At 36.2% G+C, this 14,044-nt stretch overlaps 1 protein-coding gene across 1 annotated transcript in view; it reads right to left on the bottom strand.

The window, feature by feature from the left end:
• Positions 1-5,307: 5,307 nt before the first annotated feature.
• LOC131848650 (uncharacterized) overlaps positions 5,308-14,044 on the bottom strand; it is a 53,464-nt gene continuing 44,727 nt past the window's right edge. The window contains exons 26-33 of the mRNA XM_059198571.1: positions 13,816-13,818; positions 13,098-13,275; positions 12,030-12,197; positions 11,354-11,519; positions 9,829-9,951; positions 7,390-7,490; positions 6,396-6,575; positions 5,308-5,968 (exon numbers count right to left, since the gene is read on the bottom strand). Of these exons, the coding sequence (XP_059054554.1) occupies positions 5,921-5,968; positions 6,396-6,575; positions 7,390-7,490; positions 9,829-9,951; positions 11,354-11,519; positions 12,030-12,197; positions 13,098-13,275; positions 13,816-13,818 (967 nt within the window). The 3' untranslated portion in view covers positions 5,308-5,920. The remainder of the gene's footprint in view (positions 5,969-6,395; positions 6,576-7,389; positions 7,491-9,828; positions 9,952-11,353; positions 11,520-12,029; positions 12,198-13,097; positions 13,276-13,815; positions 13,819-14,044) is intronic.

Below are 14,044 nucleotides of genomic sequence, written 5' to 3'. Positions count from 1 at the left end.
ATACCATAAATAAAGTATGACAGGTAACTGTCAAAATAGCGAGCGAAAGAAAAGTCATTTTCAGAAAGTGATACACCGTGCAGATTCATATATCTATAATTAATATTGTTAGTTGATTAAGATTCTATAAATAAACATTCAAATAATACACTGCGCCAATCTGCTACAATAATAACAATATAATAATAATCTCAGGACAATTCACACAGCGCCATCTAGACCCAAGTTAAGCTAGCTAAAGCTTGTGTTATGGGTACTGGGTAACTGACCCATAGATATTTTTTTTTGTAAATACATACATATTATACATAGAAAACACCCAGACCGTAAACAATCATACTCAGAATACAAATGTTTGTGCCGTGCGAGGATTCGAACCCGCGACCATCGGTCGTAAAGCGGTGTGCTAGACCGCTAGACCACCGAGGTCGTCATAATAAACATTTATACAAGCGTCTCGCTTATGTTCATTTATTTTTACTTAGAGTAACCTGTTCACATCCCTATGGGGTTAGTGAATCTACATGGGGTATTTTCTCAAACTAAAAAAAATGTACAGTTCAACATATTACTATGTTTGTAACATTCTCACTATCACTGTGATTCGTTTAAAGATTTTACATATAGGATTTGTGGCCGACTGTACTTGAATTTATATATTTTATAACATAATATTATATACAATAAAAAGTACCATTTTTTTGTTTAAAAAATTATTTATTTAACACATTTAGTTTCATTTGTTCATTTAATTATCTAAATTAAACGTAATCATTGAGATAAAATTTATATATCTTGTTATAGGAATGAGTAACAATTTTAAAACAATATAAAAATAATTAAGAAAATAATTTTATATAACAAAAATAACATGCAAGATAAGAGAGAATACAAATTATTGTAAAACATCCAAATTAAGTTTTTGGCACCCCTCAAATATTTTCGGGTGATTTTTCTGCATCTAACATCATTATATAGTATAAAACAAAGTCGCTGTCGCTGTCTGTCCCTATGTATGCTTAAATCTTTAAAACTACGCAACGGATTTTGAAGCGGTTTTTAATATATAGAGTGATTCTAAGGTCTCTCTATTAAAAAAAACAACTACATAATCTAGTTGTAGTTTTAAAGATTTAAGCATACATAGGGACAGACAGCGACTTTGTTTTATACTATATAATGATGATTTATTAAATTTGTATAAAATTATTAACTGTACAAGAAAACACTATAAATGCATTATGCTATGCCTTTACCCACTAGCTACTCGCCCCGGCTTCGCACGGGTGTACATGTATTATACATATAAACCTTCCTCTTGAATCACTCTATTGCAACAAACTGCATTAAAATCTGTTGCGTAGTTTAAAAGATCTAAGCGAACAGATAGCGGAAACGACTTTATTTTATACTATATATGTAGATTTTTAGAATATTACATCATTCTAATATTTCTATAAATGATGTAATATTATTTAATTCATATCCAATAAAAACAGTTCCATAGAATTTCCAATGTTTTTATAGCCTACAACAAACGAGCATGCGGCTCACATGATGGTAAGTGATTACCGCCGCCCATGAGCACCCGCAACACCAGGGGAATTGCAAGTACGTTGTCGGCCTTTTAAAAAGGAATAAGCTCTTTTCTTGAAGGTTTCAATATCGTATCGGAAATACCATTGCTGGAAGGTGACTCCACAATGTTTTGCGTGGAAAAGTTTCTAGAAAAACGCACTGTGGAGGATCGCCATTCATCCAGATGATTATGATGATTAAAAATATAGCTGCAACATGATTTTATTTTAATAATTTTACTCTCTAATAATCTTATGGATGAAACAATGTCTGAATTCTTCTTTTTAATATTTATATATAGCTGCGCCTGCGACTTCGTCCGCGTAATATGACGATACTTCCATTCTTCTCAATTCTTCTCATTCTTGCAACCCTTTTTTTGCATTAAAATGTAGCTTATATCCTTTGTCAGGGTCTAGACTATCTGTGTATCAAATTTCATTTAAATCGGTTCAGTGGTTTCGGCGTGAAAGCGAGACAGACAGACAGACAGAGTTACTTTCGCATTTATAATATTAAGTAAGGATAAGAAATACGCATTATTCAAATTGTTAAACGGATCAGTTAAATGACACGTAACCTACACGAATAATTTAATAGGAAACTAACTGTACTATAGTAATTTTAAGTAGCTGTGACGTGGTCGAGTGGAATGAGTAGTCATGCTCACTAAAATGTCCAGACATGTGGCGGCGTGGTGAGCCGGGTCATTGGGCTCCCTAAAATACGGTCGAGCGCAGTGATGGCTGGCTCATCCGTTATATTCGTAAACGAGTGCTGCTTGTAGGGACTGGTCTGCTCTTATCACTACGACTGATTTAATCTTATTGCATATTTATATTTGACCCAAAAAAATTAGTGATGGTTGGTAGTTTGTATTCACACGTTTCGACTTGTAAATGTAAACTTACAAGGATTATTTAAAAGAGCAACACACAAGTTTCTTGCTCGTTCTTCTTGTGATGAGACAGCTTTCCGAACGAACGGTAGACAAAAGTAAATTCAAAAGTGCTTAAATTGAGTTTATTTGAATAAATGATTTTCTATTCTATTTCATCCATCCCGCACTAATTCTGTTCCTTACATCGAGATCTGTGGTCCATACATATTCATAAAATATTGCTTTTTATTTATAACTAGCTTTTGCCCGCGGCTTCGCTCGCGTTAATTTATCCTCTTAAGGGTGGAATTCATCAAAATCCTTTCTTAGGAGATGCCTACGTCTTTAGCTTTAGGCATGTAAAGTCTCAGCCCGATGGGTTTGAAATTGACAAAGTTTCATAAAAACTTTCATCCCCGATTTTATACCCTTGGGGTTAGAATTAATCAAAATTCTTTCTTAGCGGATGCCTACGTTATATCATCTACCTGCATGCCAAATTTCAGCCCGATCCGTCCAGTGGTTTGGGCTGTGCGTTGATAGATCACTGTCAGTCACCTTTGAGTTATGTATATTTAGATATTAGTAAGATAAAGGTTTACCTCTCTTGACTTACCTAGTCGAAAGGTAAATACATTTATTTACCACAAAAAATCGTGTTAAGACCCCGTTACCAATTTAAATATTCCTCTATCACTTCAGTAAGTACCAACACAAATTGCCTAATATATTCAAGATTCACTATATAATTAAATTCATAGCAACTATGTTACTATCACAAATCTATATACATATATATAAAATTGGAGTGTCTGTTTGTAATATTGAAATAACCGTTTCTTACTACATGCATATGAATATAAATATAGTGCATACACCAAAATAACATTTTTTACTATTTTCCTATCCACTCGTGTCACAATGTTAGTTATCATACTTCTCCCAAACGGCTTGATAGATTCTAATGAAATTTTATATGCATATTCAGTAGGTCTGAGAATCGGCTACTCTCTATTTTACATACCCCTAAGTGGTAAGGGATATGCACCCCTAAAACCCCTTTTAGTCATTTACGAACATTAGCTTTCTGTATTAATATTTTTTCAAACAAGTGTTCTAGTTTTGTATATGCGAAGACAATATAAATATGCATATTTATTTAAATTGTTAGTTATTCTCGATATTTTACTGTATTGTTTCCCTAATAAAAAAATAATAAAAAGGTACACCTCGATCTTGTACTCACAAAGATGTTTGGAATTTTTGAGTAAACGAGTAAAATCGCTTTCGCTTTACAGATTTTAACAAACTTTTACGAATTGCTATTATGATAATAAGGAATCTGGTATACAGAGAATAAGTTTTAATTTTTCGACATAACATTTTATTATTATTTAGTATTGAAAAATACATACAACCCTAAATTTTCACCCTTCTAGCATCAACCCCAATTTTTTAATAGCGATTTTAATTTATATGACAAAACAATATTTGCGGGGTCAGCTAGTATACTGTTATATATATATATTTCTCTACACACATATAGTAAAATATGTACTACGTTTTCTCTACATTTTTCATAATGCCCTCAATTGTTTATGCCTTGTTGTGATTATTTCATATATGTAATTATTAAATATACAATATACGGTTGTCTATAAGAGATTGCTTTCAGCAATAAGGCCGCCTTTTGATAGGCACATTCTTAAAGTTTTTTTTTTTTATTTTCTAATTAAAATAATATTTCTCCTATAGTAACTATAATTATTATTATACATATAGAAACATATACAATTCACACAGCGCCATCTAGTCCTTAAGTAAATAGAACTTAGACTTAAATACATTGTAAACATACAAAAGCATCCAAACCAATACAATCATGAATATATATACATATATAATATGATTGTATTGCGTGGGAATGAACTCGTGACCATTAGAAGATGAGGCAGTTTATTAAACCACTAGCTACTCGCCCCGTGTACATATATTATACATATAAAACTTCCTCTTGAATCACTCTATCTACTAAAAAAACCGCTTCAAAATTCGTTGCGTAGTTTTAAAAATTTAAGCATACATAGGAACGGACAGACGGCGACAGCGACTTTGTCTTATACTATATAATGATTTACGTATTTTGTAAGCTCTTTTGCACCTTAAAAATTCTTTACATATACTAAATTAACAAGCGTAAAATTAAGTTAAAACAATTTATTTATATAATTTCAAATCATTATTAACAATTTTAAGTATCTAATTGCAGTCTATGCATTAAAACTTACCCCCGAATTAATAGGGGATGACCTTTGAGGCCAAGGGAGGGAGAAGGTCAGCAGAATGTCATACTACCTGATCTTACAGGTACGTCCTTTTTGCGCGGGAAAAACAGCGCGCGCAATCCTGAGTGATTTCATTTAAATATTTTTTTATGAAATAGAAATAGGGGCTGTTCAAGTATTACGTAAGCAAATTTATTACAATTATTTAATTTTTATAATTTAATAATTTAAAAATGAATCTGTATTATTGTAAACATGTACAACATTTATTTGAAAAGAATACGAGCTGAGTTTCTTGTCAGTTCTTCTCATCTCGAAATCATTCCGAACTGACGGTAGATTTGACATATCATAAGAGTCTGTAATAGACCTACATGAATAAAGATATTTTGAATTTGAATTTTTATTATAATTTTATTATAAATTAAAATTTATTTATTTTATTATAATATTAATATGAATCTTATATATGACTCATATATAAGATTATATGAGTATGAGTTGTTTGTATATAAGATTGTGATTATGAGTCATACAAATATCTATATGTATGACACATATGATTACACTTTCTTTTTAAATTATATTTTTTATTTTATAAATATTATTTTTCCAAAGACACGTATAGGTTTTATAAATTATCAATAACTATAATTATATCTTTGCTTCGTAGTCAGATGTCCGCCATTTTGCAATGATAATTAATAATTACAAAATGGCGCTAAAGCACGCACGATTGTTGTACGCAGGACTGCGCTCACTGTTTGCGCGCGCGGTGTTTCTCGTTCTATTTGTGTATATTTACATAAACAGTCTAATGATCTGCTGTCCTTCTCTCTCTAGCTACTTTCTTGATTAGAATGAAAGTGACAAAACACAAGCCACAATGACTTTTTTATGTATACATCAGTTAAGAGTACCTTAGCTATGAATATTTGTATGAGATAGGCTCTGCTATCCTTTTCTCTCTAGCTACTTTCTTGGTTAGAATGAAAGTGACAAAACACAAGTCACAATGTTTTTTTATGAATCAGTCATATATGTACCTTAGCTTTGGATATTTATATGAGATAGGCTCTGCTATCCTCCTCTCTCTAGCTACTTTCTTGATTAGAATGAAAGTGACAAAATAGAAGTCACAATAACTTTTTTATGTATACATCAGTTATGATGATATTTATATGAGATAGGCTGGCTCGCATTTGCAGTCGTTATCGGCATTGCTCTGAAATAATTAAAATTAATTCATATATTACTCATATTTCTATATTTTAATTTTTTTTTTACTAGCTTTATCTCATGGAGTTGAATCATTCTATCTATTGCTTAAAACTGCATTAAAATCTGTTGCGTAATTTAAAAGATAGCGTTTGAATTGAATGGGGGATCGATCTGTGGTGCGACCAGAGGCGCCGGTGTAGAGTGCCTGGTTGATTGCGCTGTACGGTTGAGGACATTGTCTTCGTGCGCGAGGACGGTGTCGTGTTTGTGTAACTTAGTAAGGACCGAAGGAGAAGGATGATATACTCACCATCAGAGCGATCGGTTAATTGCGCTGTACGGTGTAGTTGAGGTCGTCGTCTTTGCGCGCGAGGACGGTGTCGTGTTTGTGTTACTTGGTAAGGGCAGAAGGAGGAGGTCAATATACTCACCATGAGGAAGTGGTGCATGGTGAGCTCCTCCGCGCGCGGCCTGTGGTCGGGGTCGTGTGTGAGGCACGACATGCAGAAGTTCTGTCCCTCGGCCGACAGAGACTCCGGCACCGCGGGCCGCCCGCCCATGCCCACCACGAACATTATCTGATAGTTGCTGTCGCTCTCCGAAAACGGACGCTGTACATTGAATGAATGAATGAATGAATCAATTCTATTAATGATGTAACTATATAACGAAAGAAGAAAGACCGAAAGAAAAAATGTTTATACAGTGCTTTCCAACAACGCTACAATATATAAATACCAAACAAAACAAAAGATTAAATAAAATATATATATAATTAAACTTTATTTATAAACATAAAATAAATTTATATACATATAGCGGGTAGATGGATTTGAAGCCATAATGCGAAAAGAGCTGCATCACTGATGTCTAGAATTCTGGGGAGCTCAAACAGGATCCTAAAAACTGTTGCGAATATATCTGATTGTCTGCTCTAGAGGCATTGGATAACGTTGCATTGTGGACCCAGTGCTTCTGGACGTGGACACATATATATGAATTAAATATATCTACGTATCTGTATATTATATGTTACTAACATAGTTTTATAAGTTTTTTACTAAGACAATATGGATGTAATCCGAATTAAAATTAAAATAAATAAAATATATCAGGTTTATTGTATGTATTTATGTGTATTTTGTTATTATAATTGTATTAAATATTTTTAAGCCGCATTCAAGTATCTCTACACATCCCAAAGGTTGATTAAAAGAGAATTGTAACTGGTAACCGCTACAAACAATCATACTCATGAATACAAATATTTGTGCCGTGTGAGGAATCGAACCAGCGACCATCGAACGTAAAACGGCGTACCCGTTAGACTACCGAGGTCGTCGATAGGTTATTATTATTGTAAGGAAGTACTCATAAAGATGTGAGTGGTAAATAAAGATTATAATTAGGAATAGTATCACTGACCTTCCCGGAGGCCATCTCAGTGACGACGCAGCCGACGGACCAGACGTCTGCGGCTCGCCCGTGCCCCGTGGACTTCATGAACACCTCCGGCGCCATGTACGCTGACATACACAATAATTTATTTATTTATTTATTTAATTACATCGTACTAAGTGAGCTTAACAGTCTCCCAATATGCCCACTTAGGAACATAATATACAAATACACACAATTATAAACACTAATTACACAAGAAAAACAAAAGAGAAAAAAAAACAATAATAATAATAATAGCTAATCTCCATTTAACATACTACCTAAATAATCTACTGCCATCCTACGAAACTCCAGCAAATTACAAGTAAATATGTCTAGATCTGGAAAGCGACTAACTACACCATTGAGTAGACTCAATGCCAGAGAAATAGGAGCCTGTTTGGCCAGCTCTGTTCTTCTCCATGGAATATGAAACAAATTACAAACACAATAGTATAAAAAACAAAATAGTAGCAACAGCAGGACAGACATAATATTTCTATTTACTAACCTATATTATAGACAAAATTTCTTAAAACTACTACATATGAAAACAGATATCTCCAAATAAGGAATATTTCGATAATCACCATCATTACATCATCATTTTACTGTTTATTACTATATATTAAGTATTGTATCATATCATAAATCGTGTCATCATCATCATCATCACAGCCCGGAAGACGTCCACTGCTGGACATAGGCCTCCCCCAAAGATCTCCACGACGATCGGTCCTGCGCTGCTCGCATCCAATGCCTTCCCGCGACCTTGACCAGATCGTCGGTCCACCTTGCTGGAGGCCTTCCCACGCTGCGTCTTCCGGTCCGTGGTCGCCACTGGAGGACTTTACTGCCCCAACGGCCATCTGTCCTACGAGCTATGTGCCCTGCCCATTGCCACTTCAAAGTCGCAATTCTTCGGGCTATGTCGGTCACTCTGGTTCTTCTGCGGATCTCCTCATTTCTGATTCGATCACGCAGAGAAACTCCGAGCATAGCCCTCTCCATTGCCCTCTGAGTGACTCTGAGCTTGTTGATGGGGCCCATAGTTAGCGACCACGTCTCTGTTCCGTAAGTCATCACTGGCAAATAATCGTGTACAACACGGCAATACACCACCCCAGGTCTTGTGCTGAAAAACAGCGTTGCAGCGCTCCAGCCGCTGCAGCATTATGCTGAGCACGGACCTATTCAGTAGATGCTTCGACAGACATACACATGCTCGCACACATACGTAATTAGTGTACTGTTATTTGTTTGTAATTGTTCGCACTATTTGTTATTCTATTTTTTGTTTGTTTAATGTGTGTTTTAGTTTTCTACTGAATAAATATCATTTCGGTTACGAGAAGCTCACGTCTTTTGATAATAAGCCCCTCATTCTTTACATCTGCTTACGCGCCCGTGTTAAAACCATGTCATTTTCCTTGGCTGAAACTATTTGCTGGTACTAGAGAGAGCAAGTGTTATTGGATATTTTTTATTTTAATACTACGATACCGTTATTAGAGTACATAAAATGCACCGTACCCATCACTACGGGTATTTTTTTTTTATAATTGTTTATTTTTTCTTTTATCCATTACGTATATAATGTTTTAGGATTATTAATATATAATTTTCCTGTTTTATTATTTATATACTTTTTCTCTTGATATTTTTATTTTAATTTTAATTGTATTATATAAGTTAATGTATACGTATTTTTTAATTGTAATATTTGCGCGTCCGTACTGGGGGCCCAACTGAAAATCAGCGCTGGAAACTATTTCCAGCATTATGCTGAGTTGTGGCCCACATTGACACCGTTTTTTAATGTCTAAATTATTCTTGTATTTCTTAAGTTATTACTGTAAAAACGAGTTAATAAAATTCTATTCTATTCTATTCTACATAGTATGAATCAAAGTCGCTGTCGCTGTCTGTCCCTATGTATGCTTAAATCTTTACTACGCCACGGATTTTGAAGTCATTTTTTAATAGATAGAGTGATTCAAGAGGAAGGTTTATATATATAACTAGCTTTTGCCCGCGGCTTCGCTCGCGTTAATTTATGGAATTTACCAAAATCCTTAGTTTCTTAGGGACAAAGATGCCATCCCCACGTCAAAATCCAGTTGTTTATATTGTATTTTTTACATGCATGACTTTCTTTCAAATAACTAAATATTTATTGTCTCAGCCTATATAAATTTATAGTTATACTACTGGAACGCTAACATCGTTGACGGCCACGACTGAGTATTGTCTACTAATGTGTATGTTATCGTTACACTACCCTACTTTGTAAAATATTATATATTTTAATTCCAATAAAGAATTATTATTATTAATTAGGTTATTGGAAATTTGACATTTATACCGGTCAATTTAGTCTTTGATATTATTAAAAATTCTGATGCATGTATATATGACACGTACCTTGTGTGCCGATGTAGCCCTGCAGTTCCCCTGGCGCGGTAGTATGGGCACGTATCTTTACAGCGCAGCCAAAGTCGCCAAGCTTCAGGCAGTGGCCCTCATGCGTCAAGAAGATATTTCCACCTGACATATAAGACGCATCTTAATTATCATTGGCCAGAAAAGTTACTTATAAGTGTCGACGTGTCTAGCACAGTTCAGTTCTGTAGTTATGAGAAGAGTTAGTTTAAAGACATGCTTTGAGAATTGTCGATGATCATAATCTTGCTGTCGTGTCGTCGTGTGCACTGATTGACCTCATTTCATGTTTATTTTATCATCCTTCACTGGTGTTAATGTTACATATGAATGTGGATGTATCCATGTATTTATATCAGTTGTCTAGAGGATAACACAAGCTCTGAAAAAGAGATGGATGGACTGTGTGAAAGATGATATGTTATTATTAATCTTGCTGGCGTATCAATACGCTGATTGATGACTGTTTTTTTCATCCTTCACTGGATGTTAATGGAATGGTATCCAATCATCTATTAATCCCATCAATCACAAGTCGTGAAGGTATATATTTTTATTTATTTTATACATAATAGAATGATATAATGAGAGAGAGAAAATCATTTATTCAAATAAACTTAATTTAAGCACTTTGAATAGTCATCTGTGTGCGTTATCTACGTGCGAATGCGTGTATTGAAAACACAAGAAACTTAAGTGTGTTTTATTTTGGTTACAATCCATCTAAGTTTACATTTACACGTCAAACGTGTGAATAATATTTTAACAAGCACTGATAACAAATATAAAAATTATAATAAGATTAAATCAGTGTGCATGCGCATAGCAGACCAGTCTCTGCGTGCCTCGTTTCACGAGTGACGTGAGCCAATCAATGTCTAGTTATATTTTACATGAGAAAGTAGTATGCGTATCTATATTTGTGTGTATGAGAGAAAGTCAGTGAAGGACGTGTTACGTATGAATGTGGATGGTTATAAGCGAGTGTGTGAGATGGATGGACTCTGTAAAAGATGATATGTTGAGAAAGGGAGTAAATAACGAGATGACTGCGAACAGAGATGAATGGAAGAGAAAAACATATTACGCCGACTCCAAATAAATGGGATAAAGAAGAAGCAGATGATATAATGAGAGAGAGAGTAGTGAGTGTATGAAAGTTAGTGCGTATGTGAATCTGTGTGCGTGAGTACGTGCGAATGCGTGTATTGAAATCACAAGGTCTTAAGGGTTTTATTTTGGTTACAGCGCCATCTATTGGCTTTGCACGCAAGCAATAATATTTTAGTGATAACGAATATAATTAAACTCTAACAGTGTGCATGCGCATGTAGCGTGCGTGCGTGCCTGCGTGCATGCGAGTGCGTGCGTGCGTGCCTGCGTGCATGCGAGTGCGTGCGTGCGTGCCTGCGTGCATGCGAGTGCGTGCGTGCGTGCCTGCGTGCATGCGAGTGCGTGCGTGCGTGCCTGCGTGCATGCGAGTGCGTGCGTGCGTGCGTGCACTAACTTTTGATGTCGCGGTGGGCGATGGTCCGCGCGTGCAGCTCTATGACGGCGCTGAGCAGCTGCCGGGTGTAGCGGCGCACGGTCAGCTCGGGCAGCGGACCAGACCCCGCCACCAGCGTCTCCAGCGAGCCCTCCACGCACAGCTCCATGAACAGCAGCATCTCCTCCTGGAGGACGCGGTACACTCGTCTCACTAATCGTTTACGAAATTTCAATAGAAACTGCAAATGTTTTTTGTTTTCCATTCCAAGAACAATATAAATATGTTTAAAATACTCTATTAAAATAAAATATTTCTTAACTTCCTATTGTCATTATTAAAAATAATTAGCATGTATTTTTTACTTAAAGATGTCATCACATCATATAGTAGTACTATACGGAAAGCAGTACGAACTTATCATTTTTACATTACTAGCTACTCGCCCCGGCTTCGCACGGGTGTGCATGAATTAAATACATATAAACCTTCCTCTTGAATCACTCTATCTATTAAAAAACCGCTTCAAAATCCGTTGCGTAATTTTAAAGATTTAAGCATACATAGGGACGGACAGACAGCGACAGCGACTTTGTTTTATATTATCTAATGATATCATGCAGATCGTGTTGTTCACAGGAGACTCATATATCCATATCCGGCTCGAAGGACCGTAAACTGAGTGCGCCGTACTGACCCGGTGCAGCTCGCAGCCGTAGTAGCGCACGAGGTGCGGGTGCACCACGCCCTCCAGCACGCGCAGTTCGTTGGCGGCGCGTTGTATGGCGCGGCGGTCACCTGCTCCGATGCTGAGCTCTTTCATCGCCAGCAGCTGTCCACTCTCCGTGTTCACCACGGTGTACACCTGGCATCATTAATATAGTATCATTTTGGATACATTTTGAAACAAAAACTCTTCGGAGTAAAAATGTTGTCAAAACTGATTGATTCCGCGTAGTATCAATTGTGAAAGTGAATATTTTAGTCGTGAATTTTTTTTGTGACAGTTTAGTGGAAATTTTTTAATCTGTTTTACTGGGCTTAATTTACAATTAGTATTACATTGTAGTGTAGGTATGGGACTCCATATCATCTGTAGGGGTTGTTTCTACATTTATAATGATTAATGATTTTGATAATCTATGGGGATGTTAAAATAAAATATTGTTGAGTACTTATGTTACACACTGATTTCATTATATAGTGATACATAATGAAATTATATATAGTGCGTGAGTAATTTATATGATTATAATTGACGACCTCGGTGGTCTAGTGGTCTAGCACACCGCTTTAGGTCCGATGATCGCAGGATCGATTCCTCGCATGGCACAAACATTTGTATTCATGAGTATGATTGTTTGTATCAGTCTGGCTGTTTTCTATGTATAATATGTATGTATTTACGAAAAAAAAATTCTATGTATTTGTATTAGTTATCTAAGACACTTAACAATAGCTTAACTTGACTTTTTTATATAGCATATGCTGGTGGTCACTCTATTCTCCCAAATTTGAATTTAAATGAAATAGTATTATTGTAAATATGTACAACATTAAAAAAATACGAGCTGAGTTTCTTGTCAGTTCTTCTCATCTCGAAATCATTCCGAACTGACGGTAGATTTGACATATCATAAGAGTCTGTTATAGACCTACATGAATAAAGATATTTTGAATATTGAATTGAATTTGAATTTGTCCTGAGATGATTATTATTATTATAATAGTATGGTGTTTCGTATATAATCTATAAAAAAAGTACCTTCCCGAAGGTCCCAGCGCCGATCTTGAGCCCGCGCTGCCACTTGAAGGTGACGTGCCGGAGCGCGCGCTGCAGCCCCGGCGCGCGCGCCTCCACCACGCGCCCCACCGCGCCGCGCGCGGACAGCCGCGAGCTGCGCGCGCGCTCCACCGCGGACAGTGCGCCGCACACGCGCCGGCTGCGGCACCACACCACACGCGCGCCGGCACAAGTGAGACTTTAAAACACGTTCTAAACGCTATCCATTGCGGCTAGTGCGCCGCACACGCGACGACTGTGCGACCAAACGGTGGAACATGAGATGGCGTTTTAAGTGAGACTTTAGAACACGTTATAAACGCTCTCCATTGCGGCTAATGCGCCGCACACGCGACGACTGTGCGACCGCACTGCGACTGCACTGGTTATTCACCCTATTCTTGGCTACTTGACTGAATGTTTATATGCGATCGCTGACTACAGTACAATCTCTGACAATTAATATTTCAGTGTAAATATGTCTGTCCCTACCATTTATTATCTACAAAACGGTGACGAGATCAAAATTTTGCATAATAATTGTTTTTTTTTAAAGCTAGAGTGGTATGTCTCCCAGGACTGACAGTGCATTGGATTGCTACCTTTTTACATATTTGTGGTAAACAATATAACAAAAAAAAAAGGAAGTTCATAAATGAAATTGCATATATATAGGTATTTGATTCTTCTTTTTTTACACCGCCTGTTAACCGGGAGACCACCACACCCGGCAAACGGGACGTTACGGGGATGGTGCACGAGAACATGACGTCTCTTATGTCTCTCACACCACCGCTACATACAGGTTGATAGAGAGTGATATATCCTTTTCTCTCTAACAACTTTCTTGATTAGAATGAAAGTGACAAAATAGAAGTCACAATGATTTTTTTATTAATAATACATCATGATATTCCATAATTACGTGT

The sequence above is a fragment of the Achroia grisella genome, unplaced genomic scaffold, assembly GCF_030625045.1.
Source record: "Achroia grisella isolate CSIRO2021 unplaced genomic scaffold, CSIRO_AGI_Agris_v1 utg567, whole genome shotgun sequence".
Taxonomy (NCBI): domain Eukaryota; kingdom Metazoa; phylum Arthropoda; class Insecta; order Lepidoptera; family Pyralidae; genus Achroia; species Achroia grisella.
The sequence above is the reverse complement of the archived record's forward strand: the minus strand, read 5'-3'. Positions and strand labels throughout refer to the sequence as shown.